Genomic DNA, 23782 nt, shown 5'->3' with positions numbered 1-23782 from the left:
AAATAAACCTCATGTTACATTTTAGCAGACATTGTTATCCAGAACAGCTTACAGCAGTGAGTGCATATGTTATACTGGTCCCCTGTGGGAATTGAACCCATAACCCTGGCATTGCAAGTGCCATGCACTACCAACTGAGCCACACGTAAAAACCTATGTTGTTTACTAAGTTTCTGGTTCATATTTAGGATAATGTTTTACAGATATGTCATTTTATATAATTATTTTATATATTTTACATGTGCAAAGGGCAGAGAGATGGCAAGAGAAATTACAGACACCTGTGTTAATCTTAACCCTTGTGTAGTCTTAACATTCTGTATTCTCCCCTTGTCTTAAGGGTAAAGAATTCACAAAAATTGACTAAACCCCTAAAATAAAGCAAAGGAACAACCTGTCATTCATCACAAACTTTGATATCTGGGTTTTCCCTCTTCACAATGCAGAAAGACTGCATTTAATCAGTGGACAGCAATCATTTTTTATTACAACACCTGTCATAATTCTTCATTATTATTAAGGTACTGCATAGGTGTAAACATACATTTTTTAGCAAGAGATAGTACTTGTATAGCCTAAGAAAGTAGCAGAAATGTGCAGATAGTTTTGAATGTGTTTTATTGAAGGGAAACAATAACAGTCTTGAACTTATTGGCAACAGTGATATATTCTTATATACTGTACAATGAGGAATTCAACTACAAAATACTAGTCTTCTCCCATTTTTTAAACCATTGCCCCCACCCACAAGGTGTATAAACAACAACAATAAATAAGTATAACATAAGATAATACATACAAAAATGTGAAGAACATAAATCAATCAACACTAATTAGCACATGTAGGACAGTATGCAAGTGTGTGTGTGTGCAGATGTATTTCTCACATGTGCAGCACATACAGTAGTATTTGTTTTACAATCCATATTTGGGGGGCAGAATTGGCACCTCCTCCTCTTGCTGCAGCCTCAGCTGCAGCCTCAGATGGATCAGGACAAGATTCAGCCCCCTGAACAGCTTTCACAAGCCCTGAAGAGGCTGCTGTGCGGGGGAGGTGCTCCCTTCTTTGAATGTGTGGGGTTACAAGTGCCTTTGCCAGCTGCTCCAGGAACACCCTCCTCTTGTTCCGCTTATCAGGCATCCAGGTAGGGTTGATCTTGTTCCATATCACAAAGGCATTGTAACATCAATTATGTTATGGAAGATGACCAGGGGCCAGTGGGCAGTCATCCTCCTGCAGCTGTAAGTTATAATCACCTTGTCCAGGATGTCCATATGTCCTTTGTTGTGGTTGTAGTCCAGGATGAGGGCTGGCTTTCTGTCCTCACGATCACTGATCTCAGCCGTTTTGTGCAGTGTGCTCTGGAGGATCACATTCTTGTTGCTCTTTGGGAGGTAAGAAACTAGAGTGGAGGTGAGCATGAAGGCAAACTTTGATGAAAAGGCCTCTCACCCCCCTGTTGCGAGGAGTGCAGGAGGAGCTCAGGCTTGTTCTTTCTAACTGTGCCTACCATGGTGATCTTCCCCTTCATTTCAATCTGTAACACACATAATCTCAATTTCTCATTGTGTGTGTGTGTGTGTGTGTGTGTGTGTGTGTGTGTGTGTGTGCGCGTGCGCGTGTTCATGTGTATTTTTGTGTGTGTGTGTCTACCTTATAGCAGACATCACTCCCCACTCCAGGATGTGTGACTGTGACGTGGATGTGTCCTCAGAGCCCACCAGCCCCAGGCTCTATGGTGAGTCCTCTGACAAATACTACCATGTGGACCGCTGTTTTTAGTAGTGTGTAAATTATTTTATAACTGCTGGGTCAAAAAACCTAAGACAATCTTTGTACCCTGGTGGTGTACAGCTTTCAATGACATATGAACAAAGGCGATGTTTCACTTTTTCTAATGTTGGGGTCAATCTAGGAAAAGTAATCAAATTTCAAGTTGAAAAAATAGAATTTAGGGTGTTTTCTCTGCTGTTAAACATAGTGACGGATCATTTTTTTTTGACAACACAAAGGTTAACTACCCACTAGATGACAAGTGGTAGACTACAGTCGTGGCCAAAAGTTTTGAGAATGACACAAATATTAATTTCCACAAAGTTTGCTGCTTCAGTGAATTTAGATATTTCTGTCAGATGTTATTATGGAATACTGAAGTATAATTGCAAGCATTTCATAAGTGTCAAAGACTTTGATTGACAATTACATGAAGTTGATGCAAAGAGTCAATATTTGCAGTGTTGACCCTTCTTTTTCAAGAACTCTGCAATCCGCCCTGGCATGCTGTCAATTAACCTCTGGGCCACATCCTTGCATAATCAATGAGTTTGTCAGAATTTGTGGGGTTTTGTTTGTCCACCCGCCTCTTGAGGATTCCACAAGTTCTCAATTGGATTAAGGTCTGGGGAGTTTCCTGGCCATGGACCCAAAATATCAATGTTTTGTTCCCCGAGCCACTTAGTTATCACTTTTGCCTTATGGCAAGGTGCACCATCATGCTGGAAAAGGTATTGTTCGTCACCAAACTGTTCCTGGATGGTTGGGAGAAGTTGCTCTCGGAGGATGTGTTGGTACCATTCTTTATTCATGGCTGTGTTCTTAGGCAGAATTGTGAGTGAGCCCACTCCCTTGGCTGAGTTTCAACCCCACACATGAATGGTCTCAGGATGCTTTACTGTTGGCATGACACAGGACTGATGGTGGCGCTCACCTTGTCTTCTCCGGACAATCTTTCTTCCGGATGCCCCAAACAATCGGAAAGGGGATTCATCAAAGAAAATTACTTTACCCCAGTCCTCAGTAGTCCAATCCCTTTACCTTTTGCAGAATATCAATCTGTCCCTGATGTTTTTCCTGGAGAGAAGTGGTTTCTTTGCTGCCCTTCTTGACACCAGGCCATCCTCCAAAAGTCTTCGCCTCACTGTGCGTGCAGATGCACTCACACCTGCCTGCTGCCATTCCTGAGCAAGCTCTTTACTGGTGGTGCCCCGATCCCGCAGCTGAATCAACTTTAGGAGATGGTCCTGGCGCTTGCTGGACTTTCTTAGGGGCCCTGAAGCCTTCTTCACAACAATTGAACCGCTCTCCTTGAAGTTCTTGATGATCCGATAAATGGTTGATTTAGGTGCAATCTTACTGGCAGAAATATCCTTGCCTGTAAGGCTCTTTTTGTGCAAAGCAATGATGATGGCACGTGTTTCCTTGCAGGTAACCATGGTTGACAGAGGAAGAACAATGATTCCAAGCACCACCCTCATTTTGAAGTATCCAGTCTGTTATTCGATCAGCATGACAGAGTGATCTCCAGCCTTGTCCTCATCAACACTCACACCTGCGTTAATGAGAGAATCACTGACGTGTTGTCAGCTGGTCCTTTTGTGGCAGGGCTGAAATGTTTTTGGGGGATTCAGTTCATTGGCATGGCAAAGAGGGACTTTGCAGTTAATTGCAATTCATCTGATCGCTCTTCGTAACATTCGGGAGTATATACAAATTGCCATCATACAAACTGAGGCAGCAGACTTTGTGAAAATGTATATTTGTGTCATTCTCAAAACTTTTGACCATCCCTTTCCTTGAAAGATACTAAAATTCTGGTAGTTTACTGGTGAACTTCGAAAGTTTCCAGTAATAATCTCTCCCTTTCTAACCTTATTTGCAAGTCATTGGTCAGATGAGGGAAGAGTGGATTGTCAGTGTCAAATCTGAAATAGTTTTGAGTGTTTAACTACAACACCCCATACATTCTTGAAAATGCACCATAAATCAGATAATAACATATACAGTGCCTTCCGAAAGTATTCGGCCCCCTTGAACTTTGCGACCTTTTGCCACATTTCAGGCTTCAAACATAAAGATATAAAACTGTATTTTTTTGTGAAGAATCAACAACAAGTGGGACACAATCATGAAGTGGAACGACATTTATTGGATATTTCAAACTTTTTTAACAAATCAAAAACTGAAAAATTGGGCGTGCAAAATTATTCAGCCCCTTTACTTTCAGTGCAGCAAACTCTCTCCAGAAGTTCAGTGAGGATCTCTGAATGATCCAATGTTGACCTAAATGACTAATGATGATAAATACAATCCACCTGTGTGTAATAAAGTCTCAGTATAAATGCACCTGCACTGTGATAGTCTCAGAGGTCCGTTAAAAGCGCAGAGAGCATCATGAAGAACAAGGAACACACCAGGCAGGTCCGGGATACTGTTGTGAAGAAGTTTAAAGCCAGATTTGGATACAAAAATACTTCCCAAGCTTTAAACATCCCAAGGAGCACTGTGCAAGCGATAATATTGAAATGGAAGGAGTATCAGACCACTGCAAATCTACCAAGACCTGGCCGTCCCTCTAAACTTTCAGCTCATACAAGGAGAAGACTGATCAGAGATGCAGCCAAGAGGCCCATGATCACTCTGGATGAACTGCAGAGATCTACAGCTGAGGTGGGAGACTCTGTCCATAGGACAACAATCAGTCGTATATTGCACAAATCTGGCCTTTATGGAAGAGTGGCAAAAAGAAAGCCATTTCTTAAAGATATCCATAAAAAGTGTCGGTTAAAGTTTGCCACAAGCCACCTGGGAGACACACCAAACGTGGAAGAAGGTGCTCTGGTCAGATGAAACCAAAATTGAACTTTTTGGCAACAATGCAAAACGTTATGTTTGGCGTAAAAGCAACACAGCTCATCACACTGAACACACCATCCCCACTGTCAAACATGGTGGTGGCAGCATCATGGTTTGGGCCTGCTTTTCTTCAGCAGGGACAGGGAAGATGGTTAAAATTGATGGGAAGATGGATGGAGCCAAATACAGGACCATTCTGGAAGAAAACCTGATGGAGTCTGCAAAAGACCTGAGACTGGGACGGAGATTTGTCTTCCAACAAGACAATGATCCAAAACATAAATCAAAATCTACAATGGAATGGTTCAAAAATAAACATATCCAGGTGTTAGATTGGCCAAGTCAAAGTCCAGACCTGAATCCAATCGAGAATCTGTGGAAAGAACTGAAAACTGCTGTTCACAAATGCTCTCCATCCAACCTCACTGAGCTCGAGCTGTTTTGCAAGGAGGAATGGGAAAAAATTTCAGTCTCTCGATGTGCAAAACTGATAGAGACATACCAAAAGCGACTTACAGCTGTAATCGCAGCAAAAGGTGGCTCTACAAAGTATTAACTTAAGGGGGCTGAATAATTTTGCACGCCCAATTTTTCAGTTTTTGATTTGTTAAAAAAGTTTGAAATATCCAATAAATGTCGTTCCACTTCATGATTGTGTCCCACTTGTTGTTGATTCTTCACAAAAAAATACAGTTTTATATCTTTATATTTGAAGCCTGAAATGTGGCAAAAGGTCGCAAAGTTCAAGGGGGCCGAATACTTTCGCAAGGCACTGTACTTGTTGTAACTCACTCTATTTTCCCACTACTTTTGTAATCCTGATTCTGAGGAGGACAGGAAGAAAGATTCAACCCCTCTGATTACATCATCATAAACAACAACAAACCCAGAGAAAGAAGTGGGATTCAAAGGTCCCTTCATGCCAGCCTCTCCCTCCTCTGAGTCCCAGCTCCTGAGTCCCCTCTCCTGACTCCCCTCTCCTGACTGCCCTCTCCTGACTCCCCTCTCCTGACTGCCCTCTCCTGACTCCCCTCTCCTGACTCCCCTCTCCTGACTGCCCTCTCCTGACTCCCTTCTCCTGACTGCCCTCTCTTGACTCCCGTCTCCTGACTCCCTTCTCCTGACTGCCCTCTCCTGACTCCCCTCTCCTGACTGCCCTCTCCTGACTCCCTTCTCCTGACTGCCCTCTCTTGACTCCCCTCTCCTGACTCCCTTCTCCTGACTGCCCTCTCCTGACTCCCCTCTCCTGACTGCCCTCTCCTGACTGCCTTCTCCTGACTGCCCTCTCCTGACTCCCCTCTCCTGACTGCCCTCTCCTGACTCCCCTCTCCTGACTGCCCTCTCCTGACTGCCTTCTCCTGACTGCCCTCTCCTGACTCCCCTCTCCTGACTGCCCTCTCCTGACTCCCCTCTCCTGACTGCCCTCTCCTGACTGCCTTCTCCTGACTGCCCTCTCCTGACTCCCCTCTCCTGACTGCCCTCTCCTGACTGCCTTCTCCTGACTGCCCTCTCCTGACACCCCTCTCCTGACTGCCCTCTCCTGACTGCCCTCTCCTGACTGCCTTCTCCTGACTGCCCTCTCCTGACTCCCCTCTCCTGACTGCCCTCTCCTGACTCCCCTCTCCTGACTGCCCTCTCCTGACTGCCTTCTCCTGACTGCCCTCTCCTGACTCCCCTCTCCTGACTGCCCTCTCCTGACTGCCCTCTCCTGACACCCCTCTCCTGACTGCCCTCTCCTGACTCCCTTCTCCTGACTCCCTTCTCCTGACTGCTCTCTCCTGACTCCCCTCTCCTGACTGCCCTCTCCTGATTCCCCTCTCCTGACTGCCCTCTCCTGACTGCTCTCTCCTGACTCCCCTCTCCTGAAAATAGCCTTATTTATATTGCAGCATATTGGATGGCTGTCATTCATATTCCATTCACCCAGCTCAATGTAACAGAGGCAGGTTTAGGCTACTATGTATATGATACTAAAATGTTCCGTGTACCTATCATGAGGTTGCTACAACCTAGCTTACGAATTAAAGTTTACAATGCACGTGCACAGGTCGAGAGAATTTAGAGTAATCAAGGTAACAGTCACCGCTTTGCACACTCTTGCCTGCATCTAGCTGATCCAACAGTTGCGAACAAAAGTTTCTATTGGACAAATTCAGGTATGTTTATCACCATTTCATTCGGATTGCTTCCGTTTAAGAATTATTTTCAACAGAATAAGATCAATGAATAAACCCCTGATCACACGAAAACACAGTCCACTTTCATAGCAGCCACATGTGGACAACAGCTAGTTGTATATACAACTCCTTCTCGTATCTACACTATATATACAAAAGTATGTGGACATACCTTCAAATAAGTGGATTTGGCCATTTCAGCCCATTGCTGACAGGTGTATAAAATATAGCTCACCTCCATGCAATCTCCATAGACAAACATTGGCAGTAGAATGGCCTTAATGAAGAGCCTCAGTGACTTTCAACGTGGCACCGTCATAGGATGCCACCTTTCCAACAAGTCAGTTCTGCAAATTTCTGATCAACTGTAAGGGCTGTTATTGTCACGTATGCTCCAACTCTTCACTCCCCTGGCGCTTGAGGGCGCCAGGCTGCCCTTCATCACGCACTCCTGCCATCAATTACACACACCTGCCTTCCCTTGTCACGTGCTTCAGTGATATTGGACTCACCTGGACTCACTTATCATATGTTTATTACCTCCCCTATATTTGTCAGTTTCCCTGCTCTGTTCCCTGCTGATTGTTTTTTGTCTTTGTTTTCTTGTATGCTGACGCTGTTCCTGTCTCGTTCCATGTCCGTTCCTCATTAAATGTTTGACTCTCTGTACCTGCTTCGTCTCTCCAGCGTCAACTCATGTGACAGTTATTGTGAAGTGGAAATGTCTAGGAGCAACAATGGCAAAGGGATAGGCCACGCAAACTCACAGAACGGGACTGCCGAGTGCTGAAGCGCGTAGTGTGTAAAAAACACTCACTACTGAGTTCCAAACTGCCTCTGGAAGCAACAGAGTTTCATGAAATGGGTTTCCATGGCCGAGCATCCGCACAAAAGCCTAAGATCACCACACGTAATGTCAAGCGTCGGCTGGAGTGGTGTAAAGCTCACCGCATTGGACTCTGGAGCAGTACTAAACCTTTATATCATGACCGCTAACTGCTACACACAGCCTACATTATTGTGACGTCATAGTCAACATAGCTACTAGAACTAATGTGTTAGTAAACCCTCTATAATCATGCAGTACAGTGTACACGTACAGTCAGCAGCAAGAAGTTTAGCAGTTAGACTGGCGGGCCCCGGTGGCAATAAATTAATTAAACCAAAAGCTTACCTTGGCTTGGAAGAGTTCCAGTGTTGGATAGCCATAGCCAGCTAGCTAACATAGCATCCCTTCCATTTTGAGCCAGGTGTTTGAGTAGGCTAAACTAAGTAGCTGCATTTGATGCTAGCTAAGTGAGTGAACATGAAAAAAATAGACTACGAAATATGGCTAGCTCTCTCTTTCTCTCTCACTTTCTCTCTTGCTTCTCCTTAATTTTGTAAGAAATTAATTTGTTAAAAACTGTCTCTCTCTGTTTGACTGAACTACTCACCACATTTTATACACTGCAGTGCTAGCTAGCTGTAGCTTATGCTTTCAGTACTAGATTTATTTTCGGATCCTTTGATTGGGTGGACAACATGTCAGTTCATGCTGCAAGAGCTCTGATAGGTTGGAGGACGTCCTCCGGGAAGTTGTCATATTTACTGTTTAAGTCCATGGAAGGGGGAGAGAACTATGAGCCTCCTAGGTGTTGTATTGAAGTCAATGCACCCAGAGGAGGACAGAAGCTAGTTGTCCTCTGGCTACGCCTCAGTGCTACCCTACAGAGTGCTTGCTGCAAGAGCTCTGATAGGTTGGAGGACGTCCTCCGGAAGTTGTCATATTTACTGTTTAAGTCCATGGAAGGGGGAGAGAACTATGAGCCTCCTAGGTATTGTATTGACGTCAATGCACCCAGAGGAGGACAGAAGCAAGTTGTCCTCTGGCTACACCATAGTGCTACCCTACAGAGTCCTACTGAGGCTACTGTAGACCTTCATTGCAAAACAGTGTGTTTTAATCAATTATTTGGTGACGTGAATATATTTTGTATAATATTATCTAAACATTATAACTTTTATAATATTTCACTATTTCTATTTTTATGAAATTCGCTGAGGAGGAGGGTCCTTCTCTTCCTCCTCTGAGAAGCCTCCACTGTCCTTCACATTCTCTATGGCTTCTGTTATCATTCACTTAACAACCATAAGCAACCACTTTAACAGAAAACTCCAATTCCCAGCACATCTTCAAGGTCCATATTCAGAAAGGGTCTCAGGGTAGGAGTGCTCTTATCAAGGATACATTTAGCCTTTTCGATTATAATGACTGATCCTAGATCAGCACTCCTACTCTAGTATGCCCCTGGTATTCCTTAAAGCAAAGGTTATTTTAGATGCTCAAGTCTCTATCATGCCAGTACATCACTCTCATCAAATTTATTCACCTGGAGCCTGTTCAGAGAATTGAGTCTCTGATCTTCAAACCACAGAGGATAGATAGATAGATAGATAGATAGATAGATAGATAGATAGATACTGTAGATAGATAGATAGATAGATAGATAGATAGATAGATAGATAGATAGATAGATAGATAGATAGATAGATAGATAGATAGATAGATAGATAGATAGATAGATAGATAGATAGATAGTAGGACACTTCTCTGACTCAACACCTCCGAACACGGTTAGGATTGGAGCGCACAATACTGAGGAGTTTCTACATTAGGACAAGACAGTTATACACACTTAGTCACACTGTATCAGAGACTCTATCTGTGCCCCAAATGGCACCCTATTCCCTTGAGTGCAGTACTTTTGACTAGGGTTCTGGTTAAAAGTACTTTTTACATGTTTTTTAAAATTTAATTTCACCTGTGTATCCTCATATCCAGAGCGATTTACAGGAACACTTAGAGTTAAGTGCCTTGCTCAAGGGCACTGACAGATTTTTCACCTAGTCGGCTCAGGGATTCGAATGAGCGACCTTTTGGTTACCGGCCCATCACTCTTAAGCGGCAGGCTACCTGCCACACTGTAAATGGGAATAACAGAATAGGGTGCCATTTGGGACACATCTGAATGGTGCAGGTTTGGAAACAGAAACACACACACATCTATATGACACAGAATGTTATTACATCTACAAAAGCTGCTGATCATCAACAACATTAAACTCAATGCACGGTGCTCCATGCACACACGCTATAATCACAATCACGGGCAAGCAGCAAAACATATTAGAAAAATGAAAGATATAAAACAATTCAGTGTAATGGATGGAGTCACTCGGAATCAAAGGCATATGACTAAGAGTAAAAATAGAGCTTAGGATAAAAATTCAATGCACTACTTCTGTAAAACTGTGAAATATTTCTATATGACACATAGTTGTCATGGGAACATCAAAAACCTAATGATATGATAGAGATGTCATATAATGCGCTTGGGGTATATTTTCATAGCATTTTCAATGCAATATTAAGAGGGGTAAGAAACAGTTGTTACAGTACTTACTCCATTGATTTAATAAGCTATTCATATGCATCTTGAGGATGGGGGGAAATGCAATGGCCGCCAGTCAGTGCAATACCCAGTAGTTATAGTCTTTATCCAGAAGCTGGGGAGAACCACATGCATGCAACAATGAGCAAACACACACACACACACACACACACACACACACACACACACACACACACACACACACACACACACACACACAGAGACACACAGACACACACACACACACACACGCACACACACACACACACACACACACACACACACACAGAGCCAGGACTGTTACTATACTGTGACATACATTAGGCTTTGCGTTCATGCAGGCATCGTTAAAGGCAGGCATAAACAAATAATCAGTAGGCCAGCTGTTGCATTCACATTTTCCATGCAAGGAATAGAAACATTGACCCTGTCTGTAATTTCTGTGAATATCTATTCAAATATTACAAATGAAAACAGGATTACATAAGTAAAGTAGGGTAGGCTATGACAAATACTAACAAATGAGTCTTGATTTTGGAATAAGAGCCAGCCATTTGCCCAGTACAATATTCTATTCAATACATTGTTGGTATGTAGCCTAATCTTCACTTCTTCAATCAATGATCTCTTGTTATTAGAAAAATATTAAGGGAAACTTTAGGCTATAACTCCATCCTTGAACAAAACTCCAACCTTGAACACATATTTAACACATACTTGATCGGTATAAATGGTACTTACATCGTTATAACAACAGTCCAATTCGTTTATAAAGAGTAAAGTGTTCCCCCAGAAATGTATTGATTATATTCTACACAGTGATATATTTGAACTGCGTTAGCTACGTAGGATACACTGGGATCCGAATTCGGTGCGCTATGCACTGTTTCCGTATGCAGTTTGGCTCTTCAGACTCCAACCAACGCACTCGCCACTCAGGGTGTGAAAGCGGTTGCACGGCGGAGCGGGGGTGAAACAGTCTTGATGAAATTCATGTTTGATGGGTTGCCTTTGGAGCCAACTGTAATTACGTCGGTTGATATCGCTCAACTCAGTCTCCACCCACTCTGTAAGCTTAAAGCTACATTATAGCCACCGATCAGCTGTGCTGTTGGCTACTTTGTAATCATGCAATAGAAAATAAATAATTTTTTCCCCATGTATTTATTCAGCAGGTACAATAAGGAGAATAAGGCACAAGATGTAAATAGCACAGTATATACTGTAATATAAAGTACCAGTCAAAAGTTTGGACACACTTACTCATTCCAGGGTTTATCTTTATTTGTACTTATTTCTACATTGTAGAATAATAGTGAAGACATCAAAACGATGTAATAACAGATATGGAATCATGTAGTGACCAAAAAAGGTGTTAAACGAATCAAAATAAGCAGCCACCCTTTGCCCTTATGACAGCTTTGCACACTCTTGGCACTCTCTCAACCAGCTTCATGAGGTAGTCACCTGGAATGCATTTAAATTATCAGGTGTGCCTTGTTAAAAGTTAATTTGTGGAATTTCTTCCCTTCTTAATGCATTTGAGCCAATAAGTTGTGAAAAGGGAGGTGTGGTATACAGAAGACAGCCCTATTTGGTAAAATACCAAGTCCATATTATGGCAAGAACAGCTCAAGTAAGCAAAGAAAAATGACAGTCCATCATTACTTTAAGACATAAAGGTCAGTCAATCCGGAAAATTTCAAGAACTTTGAAAGTTTATTCAAGTGCAGTAGCAAAAACCATCAAGCGATATGATGAAACTGGCTCTCATGAGAACTGCCACAGGAAATGAAGAGCCAGAGTTACCTCTGATGCAGAGGATAAGTTCATTAGAGTTAACTGCACCTCAGATTGCAGCCCAAATAAATGCTTCACAGAGGTCAAGTAACAGACACATCTCAACATCAACTGTTCAGAGGAGACTGTGTGAATCAGGCCTTCATGGTCGAAATGCTGCAATGAAACCACTACTAAAGGACACCAATAAGAAGAAGAGAATTGCTTGGGCCAAGAAACACGAACAATGGATATTAGACCAGTGAAATCTGCCCTTTGTTCTGTTGAGTCCTTTGAGATTTCTGTTTCCAACCGCTGTGTCTTTGTGAGAAGCAGAGTAGGTGAACATGTGTGGTTCCCACCATGAAGCATGGAGGAGGAGTTGTGATGGTGTGGGGTGTGCAAAGCTGGCATCAAGGCAAAGAGTGAAGAATCTCAAATATAAAATATATTTAGATTTTTTAAAACACTTTTTTGGTTACTACATGATTCCATATGTGTTATTTCATAGTTTTGATGTCTTTACTGTTATTCTACAATGTAGAAAATACTAAAAATAAAGAAAAACCCTGGAATGAGTTGGTGCGTCCAAACTTTTGACTTGTTCTGTATATAATAATATGCCATTTAGCAGATGCTTTTATCCAAGAAATGTACAGTCATGCATGCACACATTTGACATATTGGTAGTCCTGGGAATTTAACCCATTATTCTGGTGTTGCAAACACCATTCTCTACCAACTGAGCTATATGGGACCATATATTTAATGTTACACACATGCGTTATATGAACCAGCTATATTTCTAGGAACATTGTCAAGTCAAACAGAGATTGCATGAAGACATTGGATGATAGGGAGGAATACGTTTGTTTTACAGGCTTGAGTGCACCAGTCTAAGCATAAACTCCCTCTGAGAGTGTGGGAATGAAATTATTATAACAGGGGGAAAGGAAGAGTAACATATCAAAGAACGGCTGAAACTTGTTGTTTCTCACTGTCTTATTGTTTCTATAGTTAGTGTGACTGGTCTTCCAGTTTTACTGTTAGTCAGCCATCTGCTGCAAGTTGGCTGAGAGAGCCAGGCTGCACTCTAGTGTTCATGAATCATCAGCCTATTTCTGATCCCACACACTGACACATCTCTCTACTTCTACAGAGAGATTATATCATTCTATCATCATTTCACCATCCAACCACCCGGTAATTACACAGCATCTTCATTTTTCTTCGTTACTTCATTGTTTTCTCAAAGCAATTACGTTACATAACAGTCATCAACAACAAACATTTAATAATGATGACATGGATTGCTAAATGTATAACAAATCAAATTGAATCAGATTTTATTGGTCACATACACATATTTAGCAGATGTTATTGCGGGTGTAGGGAAAATGCTCGTAAACATCAAACAACTACATTTCTCAGTTATATTAAATTGCATTAAAGATAGAGCCAGATGAATTCGGAGTATGGCATACTTGTAGAGTAACACTATTCAGTGCCGACGAGGAAAATATACTGTCCTGAATGTAGAATGCATTTTCTGAAGTAGTGATTGGACAGATTCATTTTGTTTTATGATATGTTTGCACTCCAATTAATATGATAAAAGAATGACGTTTAATGATATTCTTTCCATAATACACCACTCAATTGAACAGTGATGCCAGCATTTCTCAACACTGACAATAACATCTGCTAAATATGTGTATGTGACCAATACAATTTGATTGATTTGATGCTGATCTGTTCACTTCCACCTCGTTATAGGAAAGTGGGTAAACGCTGCCATCAGCTGCTCATAAAGTGGAACTACAGGTCTTTGCTGCTGTTCGGCATGATTCTATCTCATTTTACATCAACATTTTAAACCTAATAAGGTCGATAATTAACCTTTTACCTAATTTTACCAACAAACACCAGTTCAGGATATTGCGTATGACTTGAAAAAAACATTGCCTCGATGCACATTCTTTACAACAATGTCCTAGTTGTAGTTTTTACTTTTAGTGCATAAGAAAGACTGGATGAGACATCAGCAGGTGAGATGGCCTTTCTGGAAGCCACCCCAAATAGCCAGCAACTCATGTGGTTTAAATGCAGCGACAGTGACTATTGTGGCATACGGAAAAGTGAGCTGTTCTATCATGTTATTTTCCTATTATGTTATTTGTCATTTTGTCTGTAAGACAACACAAATATAGCAGGCTTACAAGTAAAACCATAAACCTACATGTGTGCACAATGAAAACATAGAATCTTATTCAGTACAGTGATGTGTACATCTTCTTTGTGCAATAAATAGCTCCTGTCTAAGATAGGCTATATAGATATGGTTCCTTCACATTTATGCATCGGAGAGCTATGGACGAGCCAACTGCCAATATTAAACCAATATGCAGTGTAAAAACAAATTGACAGTGACTTATTGCATTATGAAACATTTGTCTTTAGAAAGATATTAGACTCGTCATTTTTAAACAAACCTTGTTTTATTATTGTAATACGGGCTACAGAGAAACACCTGTTGTTCACCCAGTTATAAACAATCAAAAATCAAAAAACAAAACAATTATTTAAAAAACTTTAATTTACACAGGTATTTCATGGGGAGGGGGATCTCAGTGGTTTCGTCTCCTGGCATAGCAGGGGGAGGGGAGGGGGAGAACAGAACAGAACAAGAAGAACTTCTCTCTAGTTAATTTTGGTCTGACCAAATAGATGTTTCTCAGCAAAGTAAACACTAAGACCTTACAATGTCAATTGGAATTGGCCATTGGCCTATTTTAAGAATCCATATCTTCTATATTTCATCACAATATTCCTCTGACTCCTGTTGCATCCATATAAGTATTTCCCATTTAGCAAAAATGTAACAATCACCCACCATTTCATTGTTTATTGAACTGCAGGTCCTGCCTTGGATTTTTTAGGAAATAGAAAACAAATCAAACAGAATTCTCTGTGTCCTTCAGCTAATGCATGATAGCTGGTGGAAAAAGTAGTACTAGCTCAGTTGCATGTGTAAGAGACAATTGCACAGTGCCTGTATAGCCCACACAATCAATGGAAACACCTCATGTCATTCATCCTGTGTGTGGGATGAAGCAGATTAGCTTTATTCAGAATGCCATTTATTCTGCCCATATCGTTTCAGAAGACAGTTTGCAGGTTGAGGTGAAGAAGGGATTTCGAGAGAGAGGGAATCATAAAGTGAAAAAGAATGAGTCACACATAGACTAATGAATGAGACAGCCTTTCTCTGTGAGCTCTCTCCACTTTACAAAGATATTTTACATTTGAATGAGTTGTGCGGTTTATGTGGAGAATCTTTTTGATCAATAACCACTTCCATCCAGATGATTGAATTGAAGGTATGTGGTCTTGGTGGGTGGTGTGTTATTCAAATAATATCATTTCTATAATCCAGTTTAAAGGTATACCATGCCATCTCTGCAAACACTAGGGTTGGAGTCAATTCGAATTGAAGGCAGTCAATTCAGGAAGTAAACTGAAATTCCAATTCAATAATTTAAAAAGAGGATTATTCTCAATGACTACTCAATAAACGTTTTTTTTAAAAATGTCAATATATTTAACAAGTTGTTATATTTTTTATTTTACATTCAAATCACTTTCTAAATTGACTGCCTTCAAGTCGAACTGACCCCAACCCTGGCAAACACTCTAATGGCCTACTGTGGTTGGAGGAGATGGATACACTGTAGAGGCAGAAAACATCAGTATTCCACATGTTAATACCTCAGACCAGACTCAAATGCACCCCTCCACTGAGTGATGTGACTGTAACATGATAGTGACAAGAAAGAAACAAATGCTTTATACTTGGGATTTGAATATTATACTCTCTTTGGCAGTATAATCTGTGGGTTTACTTTGTGATGTGTAAATCCATATTTTTCCACATCAATTTGGCATTGACACTATTTATACTGCACCTAACCATTTTGTATCAGGGGTTGGATAGTGGGATTTGTAGTATATTTTTACTGTATCTGTGCTTAGTTCTGTGATTGAGCAAGAGGAGGGGTGTAGTTCGAGGTGGCTGGGCTCTTAGCAGTGGCTTTGGTAGCGGCAGAGAATTGTGGGTGTGTCCCAAATGGCACCCTATTCTCTATTTAGTGCACCACTTTGACCAGAGCTCTACTGGCCCTGGTCAAAAGCAGTGCACTTTATGGGGAATATAATGCCATTTGGGATGCAGACCTGGAATCAGCAGTGGCAGAGGATGGTGGACAGGTTCAGGGGTCACGAGGAGATGGGTCGTAGCGCGGATCGGTCGGTTGGTTTACGATCGTTTTCTCCTTCCCTCAGAGTTCCTGAAGTTGGATGGCCTGATCTTCATCTCAGCAAACTCAACGGAGTGCTCATGGCCTTTCCAATGGAACCAGTTCACTCCCTGAAGAACACACAGTAATATTAGTAGCGAGGGGTTGATATTATTAACACAAATGCCTTGAATTTCCTCCCTTATCTTTTCAAAGTCAACACTGTACTACAGCAGTATTTTTGAAAACAGAAATTCCTGCTAGTATTGAATCTTCAAGTATATGTGCTCTCACCTTGCTGTGACTGTCATCGCCATATCGTCCCATAAGGTTGACGCGATGGCAGTTCTTATACCAGAAGGCACCCTTGTAGGACAGGGCACAGTTGGTGACTGCGATGTCATTGTCATGGTCGTAGGTTGAGAATGGGCGACCATGGTGGTAGGTCATAGAATCACCTACAGGGGGCAGCAGAGAGAGCATTAAGCAGGAACCAAACTTAACAGACTTCAGAAAGGAGGCTTAGGTTGAATACTTGCTCACTTCACCCTCACCTAATAACAATACTTACTTTATTACTTAGATCTATTCTAACTTTTTGTGTGTCCACAAATGGCACCCTTTTGACCAGTGCCCTATGACCACTGTAGTTGTCCATATAGGGAATAGGGTGCCATTTCCGACACACATTGGACTTTGTACTAGCTATCTAATGGTTGTAGAGAAGCAAGTCTTACCTGCGGTACCACTGTACCCTCCAACGTGGACCTTGTAGCGACTGCGGGGATCAGAGATGGAGAACTTGTCGTACTGGGCATGGGCTACATCCCCCTTGTCTCTGAGGTCTACACGCAGCTCGTACTGTCCCACTACAGTGATCTTATGGAGGTTTGACAGGCCTGTGGGAAAATATGACAGTTGGGATTTACAATAATTTCTGAGGACTTTTTAGTCATGATATGTAACAAATGATAGGGGAAAAGAGGACAGTTTATTCAAATACAGTACTCATATTCATATACCTTAAATGGATTCAAATAAATCAATGAATGTGTTGATCTATAATATCTTCCATAGTATGAGCATACCGAGCCAGAATTCGTCGTTCATGTCACCGAAGCCAGCAGTGTAGTTCCTCCAGTTGCGGAAGAACTCCAGTTTACCACTCTGCCGTCTGAGAAACACCTGTATGATGGGACAAACACCAGATCGCTCATTATATAACCCTAGGATCCATTACACTACATTACATGTCATCTGAATCAGTGTAGCCTGGTGTCACTTTAAATGGGGTGACAGGTTCATAGGAATGCCTGGAACAGAACAGAAACCACGCAGGTGTTTGAATCTGTTCATTCCATTCCAGTCATTACTCTGAGCTGTCCTCCATTCACCAGCCACCTATGATCTGAATCAATAAGGTTTGGAGTTGGGTTGTACAGTATACTAGTAGCCAGTGACTTACAATCCATCCACCTCCATCTGTGGCCATGTCACAGTAGACCTGTATGGGCTGACTCTCATCTCCACCCAGGTAGATGGTGTAGACACCAGAGGCTGTGTCTCCATTCAGCAAGGCCTGGGAGCAGTCCCTGGGGTGTTTGTACAGCACGCCAACTACACACACACACACACACGCACACACACGCACACACGCACACACGCACGCACACGCAAACACGGAAGATGAGTTACTAAACAGCTCCAGCTGCCCAGCAAACTCTAAGCTGAAGATGAATAAAGAAGGGACAGAGATTACCACACTGGGTGGTGAACAGAGCAGAGGGTAACATGTTTTTTTCTAAAAATATATACTTTTGTATTTTATGGTTTATGGGCGGTGCCAAATCGGAAGGTAGAGACAGGGGCAAATCCAAAGGGAAACATAGAGTAGAGTCCGAGGCTGGATTCCTAACCCTATTGCCAGTGGGTATGTTCGGTCTGGAGTTGGCAGACTACCAACATCACTGTGGTAACACTCACTGGTGGTGAAGACAGTGGTGATGACTCTGCTCCTCTTGGGCCCTGCGATGGCCAGCAGTCTGACGGAGTACTCAGTGGAGGCACTCAGCTGGGCCATGTTGTAGGACGTGGCTGTGGGGCTCAGGACAACCTCCTGGAGGAACAACACAACCCAGCAGTCAGAATGTCAGAGATACGTCATTATTAATACATTAGGGTGCACTACATGGGGAAAAGGATGCCATTTGGGACTCATTGGATTTGGAAGTATATAATGCTTTTCTAGATCCCAAACGTGTATTATCAATGCTTTTTCTTATGCTCCCCAAAGATGCATCATCATGTCCTCATGGACAAAACCATACTCTATCTGACCAAGGAAGGAATGTTCTTCTCATAATTTTAATTCTATGGTTCCACCATGCAGACAACCACTGACCCGGATTGTGCCGTCAGCTGACTCAAAGCTGAGGATGTAGCCGGTGATGTCAGCGCGTGGGGCCTTCCAGGTCAACATGGCGTTCTCTGTCTGGATGCTACTGGCTGTCAGGTCCTGAGGGGCATCTACATCTAGGGGAGAGAACACAGTGGTCTAAAACCCCCGTTCAGACAGAGTACTTCACCTTCTTTAAATCTTCTGTTTCCAGGTTCAGGTTGTCTGTTTGAAAGGGTACGGGGTAAAAAAGGTACATTTTAAACATAAAAATAACAGTTATGTAACCTGTAGGGTTAGTGGGCCAGAAAATACTGAAAATGCAGTAGGGAGAAAGAGATTAGTGCTTTGTATGAATGTCTGCCTGTTCGGTTTGAATTTGATCTGTTCTGTTGTTGATCCACAATTGAATGAGCATACAGCTTCATAGCAGTTTCACAATAAAATCGTAGGCACTAATCAAAGCTGCTGTTTGGATGTGTGTGTGGGAGGGAAGGTCCAGCCTCCCCTAGGCCATATACCCACCAGTGGTGAACTCAGTGGTGGTGGCGGCGCTCTTAGCAGCCGCTCTCATGGCGTAGACCTTGACAGTGTAGTGGGTGGCAGGGGTCAAGGAGGTAATCTCAAACTCCACATTGTTTCCAGACACTCTCTCCATCACTGGGACAACTGCACACACAGAACACACAGAAACAGTGAGGAGACAGAGATAGAGACAGAGAGAGGGACAGGGACAGGGACCGGAACAGAGACAGGGACAGAGAAAGGGACAAAGAAACAGATAGGGAAGGAGACAGAGACAGGGACAGAGACAGGGACAGAGACAGAGAGAGGGACAGATACATAAATATTAATAGAAACAGAGAGAGGGACAGGAACAGGGACAGAGACATGGACAAAGACAGGGACAAAGACAGATATAGACAGTGACAGGGACAGAGACAGATGCAGGGAAAGAGTCAGGGACAGGGACGGAGACAGGGACAGGGACAGATATATAAATAGCAATATGGACAGAGAGAGAGACAGGAACAGGGACAGAGACAGGAACAGGGACAAACACAGGGACAAAGACAGATATAGACACAGGGATAGAAACAGTGACAGATACAGGGACATAAATAGAAACAGGGACAGGGACAGGGACAGGGACAGAGACAGAGACAGAGACCAGGACATGGACAGAGACAGAGAACGATACAGAGACAGGGACATAAACATATATATATATATATATATATATATATATATATATATATATATAAATATAAATATAGACAAAGACAGGGACAGGGACAAAGACAGGGCAAATACATACAAGATATGTATAAATATAGCCAGGGACAGAAACATATATAGAAATAGAGGCAGGGACAGAAACAGACACAGAGACAGAGACATATATAGAAATAGAGGCAGGGACAGAAACAGACACTGAGACAGATATAGATATAGAGGCAGGGACAGAAACAGACACAGAGACAGAGACAACATATATAGAAATAGAGACAGGGACAGAAACAGACACAGAGACAGAGACATATATAGAAATAAAGACAGAAACAGACACAGACACAGAAACATATATAGAAATAGAGGCAGGGACAGAAACAGACACAGAGACAGATATAGAAATAGAGGCAGGGACAGAAACAGACACAGAGACAGAGACAACATATATAGAAATAGAGACAGGGACAGAAACAGACACAGAGACAGAGACAAATATAGAAATAAAGACAGAAACAGACACCAAGACAGAAACATATATAGAAATAGAGGCAGGGACAGAAACAGACACAGAGACAGAGACATATATAGAAATAAAGACAGAAACAGAGAAAGATACAGAGACAGATATAGAAATAGAGGCAGGGACAGATACAGAGACAGAGACAGATATAAAAATGGAAATAAAGACAGAGACAGGGACAGACAGACACAGATATAGAAATAAAGACAGAGACAGGGACAGATACAGAGACAGATATAGAAATAAAGACAGAGACCGATATAGAAATAGAAACAGGGACAGAGACAAACACAGATTTATAAATAAAGACAGAGACAGGGACAGAGACAGAGACAGATAAAGAAATAGAAACAGGGACAGGGACAAAGACAGATATAGAAATAAAGACAAAGACAGGGACAGGGACAGAGACAAAAACAGAGACAGCAACAGGGACAGAGATAGTGACAGAGACATTAACAGAGACATTAATAGAGACATTAACAACCAGATCAACATCTGTCTGTAAGGATATTAAATGAAAACAATGAAGGTGAATGCAACGCATTTTCTCCTATAAGCCCTGGTAATATAGAGAATAGTACATCCAGATGGTGTGTGTGTGCGATACCCTACCAGTGTCTGCGCTGTAGGTGATGACATATCCGTCTACAGTGGCGATGGAAGGCTGCCAGTGGAGCAGAGCATCTGTGTCATTGATGTTGACTACAGTCAGGCCACGGGGCTTGTCCAGAGCTGTCAGATAGAACACACACAGGACACACACAGACGCACACACACAATGTGGTTACCCTGAGCAGAGCCACATCAAACACCTCCCCAAGGACAGAGCCATTGTCTTCTGTTGTAAGGAAGCAGGAAACCTATCCACCCCCAGCCATGCTCCATCTGTACACACTAACAGATTTCACAATGGGCTTCGTGCTCAGCCTTTATAGACCTATCGCCAACTTGGTTGTCACCATCAACATTTGATGCTTTGTTTAATTGTATTGAATGTATCACATTTTGTCTGCAGGGCATACAAAGACTAAGCTTTTATTGTTTTGGTGTTGTATGTGTATGTAGGCTCTTGTTACCATACTCCAAACGCTATGTCCCAAATGGCACCCTTTTCCCTTTTTGGTGCATTACTTTTGACAGGGGCTTATAGTGCTGTGGTCCAAAGTAGTGCACTAAATAGGGTGCCATTTGGGATGCATCCCTTGTGTTTTGACAGGTGTGACACACACCTGTGGTGACGCTGCTGGAGCCAGGCTCACTCTCCTTCTGTCCCTTCACAGAGATGACTGTCAACTGGTAGGTCACTCCAGGGGTCAGGTTGGACAGCACCTTCTGAGACTCAGTGCCACCCACTGTCACAGTCTGAGGAGCACCTGCATACATACACGTGAAGAAAGGGACAAGATCAGTCAGACCATCAAATTACATGGAATTATATAGAATCAATAATGAATTATAGGACATGTTTTGGTCAGACGTCCGATTCTGTATTGGCTATTATTTATTCAATCCATATCACAAATAATATGTTTTATCATCAAGTAGCAAACCAGTAAAAGAGTGAACCAGTAGTGAAGCAGTTCACATCAAAGTTGTGTTGGGTTGCACTTCAAACTGCCACAACACCTCACAGAGACAGAACAGCCACTAGAGGGAAGAAGAAGACTAGAATAGAATTCCACAGAATAATTGGTTCTCTCTACTGAGACTCAAAAATCCTACCTTATTTATTTTAAAATGATAAAATAAATGTGACCACACCACACATGCAAATGTGTTTCCTCTGGTTTGCAGCCAATGTATGTATAGTATAGTATATACGCTGAGTATACAAAACATTAAGCACTCCTGCTCTTTCCATGACAGACTGACTAGGTAAATCCAGGTGAAAGCTATGATCCCTTATTGATGACACTTGTTAAACCCACTTCAATCAGTGTAGATGAAGAGGAGGAGACAGGTAAAAGAAGGACTTTTAAGCCTTGAGACAATTGAGACATGGATTCAGAGGGTGAATGGGTAAGACAACATATTGAAGTGCCTTTGAACAGGGTATGGTAGTAGGTGCCAGGCACACCAGTTTGTGTCAAGAACTACTGGGTTATTCATGCTTAACAGTTTCCCGTATTTATCAAGAATCATTCAGAAGCATTGGAGTCAACATGAGCCAGCATCCCAATGAAATGATTTTGACACCTTGTGGAGTCCATGCACCAATGAATTGAAGCTATTCTAAGGGCTAAAGGAGGTGCAACTCAGTATTAGGAAGGTGTTCCTAATATTTTGTACACTCAGTGTATAGTATAGTTATGTATGTATGTACAGTATAGATATATACAGCATAGGTATAAACTACATGGCCAAATTAGTGGATTTGGCTATTCAGCCACACCGGTTGCTGACAGGTGTATAAAATCGAGCATACAGCCATGTAATCTCCATAGACAAACATTGGCAGGAGAATGGCTTAACTGAAGAGCTCAGTGACTTTCAACTTGGCACAGTCATAGGATGTCATCTTTCCAACAAGTCAGTTCTCAAATTTCTTCCCTTCTAGAGCTTCCCAGGCAACTCTAAGTGCTGCTATTGTGAAGTGGAAAGTCTAGGAGCAACAAGGGCTCAGCCACGAAGTGGGAGGCCACACAAACTCACAGAACTGGCCCACTGAGTGCTGAAGAGCGTAGTGCGTAAAATTTGTCTGTCCTGTTGCAACATTCACTAATGAGTTCCAAACTGCCTCTAGAAGCAATGACAACACCATAACTGTTCGTTGGGAGCTTCATGAAATTAGTTTCCATGGCAGAAGAGCAGCACACTAGACTAAGATCACCATGCGTAATGCCAAGCATTGGCTGGAGTGGTGTAAATCTCACCGCCATTGGACTCTGGAACAGTGGAAACACGTTCTCTGGAGTGATGAATCAAGCATCACGATTTGGCAGTCCAACAGACAAATCTGGGTTTAGCGGATGCCAGGAGAACACTACCTGCCCGAATGCACAGTGCCAACTGTAAAGTTTAGTGGAGGAGGAAAAATGGTCTGGGGCTGTTTTTAATTATTTGGGCTAGGCCCCTTTGTTCCACTGAAGGGAAATCTTAACGCTACAGCATACAAGTACATTCTAAACGATTCTGTGCTTCCCACTTTGTAGCAACAGTTTGGGGAGGGCCCTTTCCTGTTTCAGCATGACAATGCCTGGTATGGTAGAACTTGACTGGCCTGCACAGAGCCCTGACCTCAACACCATCGAACACCTTTGGGATGAATTGGAACGCCAGACCTAATTGCCCAACATCAGTGCTTGACCTCACT

At 42.3% G+C, this 23782-nt stretch overlaps 2 protein-coding genes and 1 long non-coding RNA gene across 6 annotated transcripts in view; 1 reads left to right on the top strand and 2 right to left on the bottom strand.

Moving 5' to 3' along the window:
• Nucleotides 1–11246, bottom strand: part of LOC110535098 (dual specificity testis-specific protein kinase 1) — a 47305-nt gene extending 36059 nt beyond the window's left edge. Inside the window, exons 1-2 of one of the 2 annotated variants that reach the window (XM_036936189.2) lie at nt 10986–11246; nt 10257–10359 (exon numbers count right to left, since the gene is read on the bottom strand). In XM_036936189.2, coding sequence (XP_036792084.1) covers nt 10257–10287 — 31 coding nt within the window. In that variant the 5' untranslated portion in view covers nt 10288–10359; nt 10986–11246. The remainder of the gene's footprint in view (nt 1–10256; nt 10360–10985) is intronic. The other variant, XM_036936190.2, reaches the window with a different exon arrangement.
• LOC149979675 (uncharacterized) lies at nt 1608–18826 on the top strand. The gene is made up of 3 exons (XR_016484668.1): nt 1608–1739; nt 16365–16463; nt 18708–18826. It is a non-coding gene; the product is annotated as an uncharacterized LOC149979675 (long non-coding RNA).
• Nucleotides 14503–23782, bottom strand: part of LOC110536289 (tenascin) — a 79725-nt gene continuing 70445 nt past the window's right edge. For all 3 annotated transcript variants that reach the window (XM_021622011.3, XM_021622012.3, XM_036936188.2), the window contains exons 14-23: nt 21699–21842; nt 21082–21201; nt 19239–19382; nt 18720–18850; nt 18302–18434; nt 17784–17935; nt 17407–17503; nt 17056–17217; nt 16613–16776; nt 14503–16449 (exon numbers count right to left, since the gene is read on the bottom strand). In XM_021622011.3, the coding sequence (XP_021477686.3) occupies nt 16339–16449; nt 16613–16776; nt 17056–17217; nt 17407–17503; nt 17784–17935; nt 18302–18434; nt 18720–18850; nt 19239–19382; nt 21082–21201; nt 21699–21842 (1358 nt within the window). In that variant the 3' untranslated portion in view covers nt 14503–16338. The remainder of the gene's footprint in view (nt 16450–16612; nt 16777–17055; nt 17218–17406; nt 17504–17783; nt 17936–18301; nt 18435–18719; nt 18851–19238; nt 19383–21081; nt 21202–21698; nt 21843–23782) is intronic.

This window comes from Oncorhynchus mykiss, chromosome 11 (assembly GCF_057628025.1).
Source record: "Oncorhynchus mykiss isolate SJ-2025 chromosome 11, ASM5762802v1, whole genome shotgun sequence".
In the NCBI taxonomy this organism is placed as follows: Eukaryota; Metazoa; Chordata; class Actinopteri; order Salmoniformes; family Salmonidae; genus Oncorhynchus; species Oncorhynchus mykiss.
Note: the sequence above shows the minus strand (reverse complement) of the source record. Positions and strands in the feature narration are given on the sequence as shown.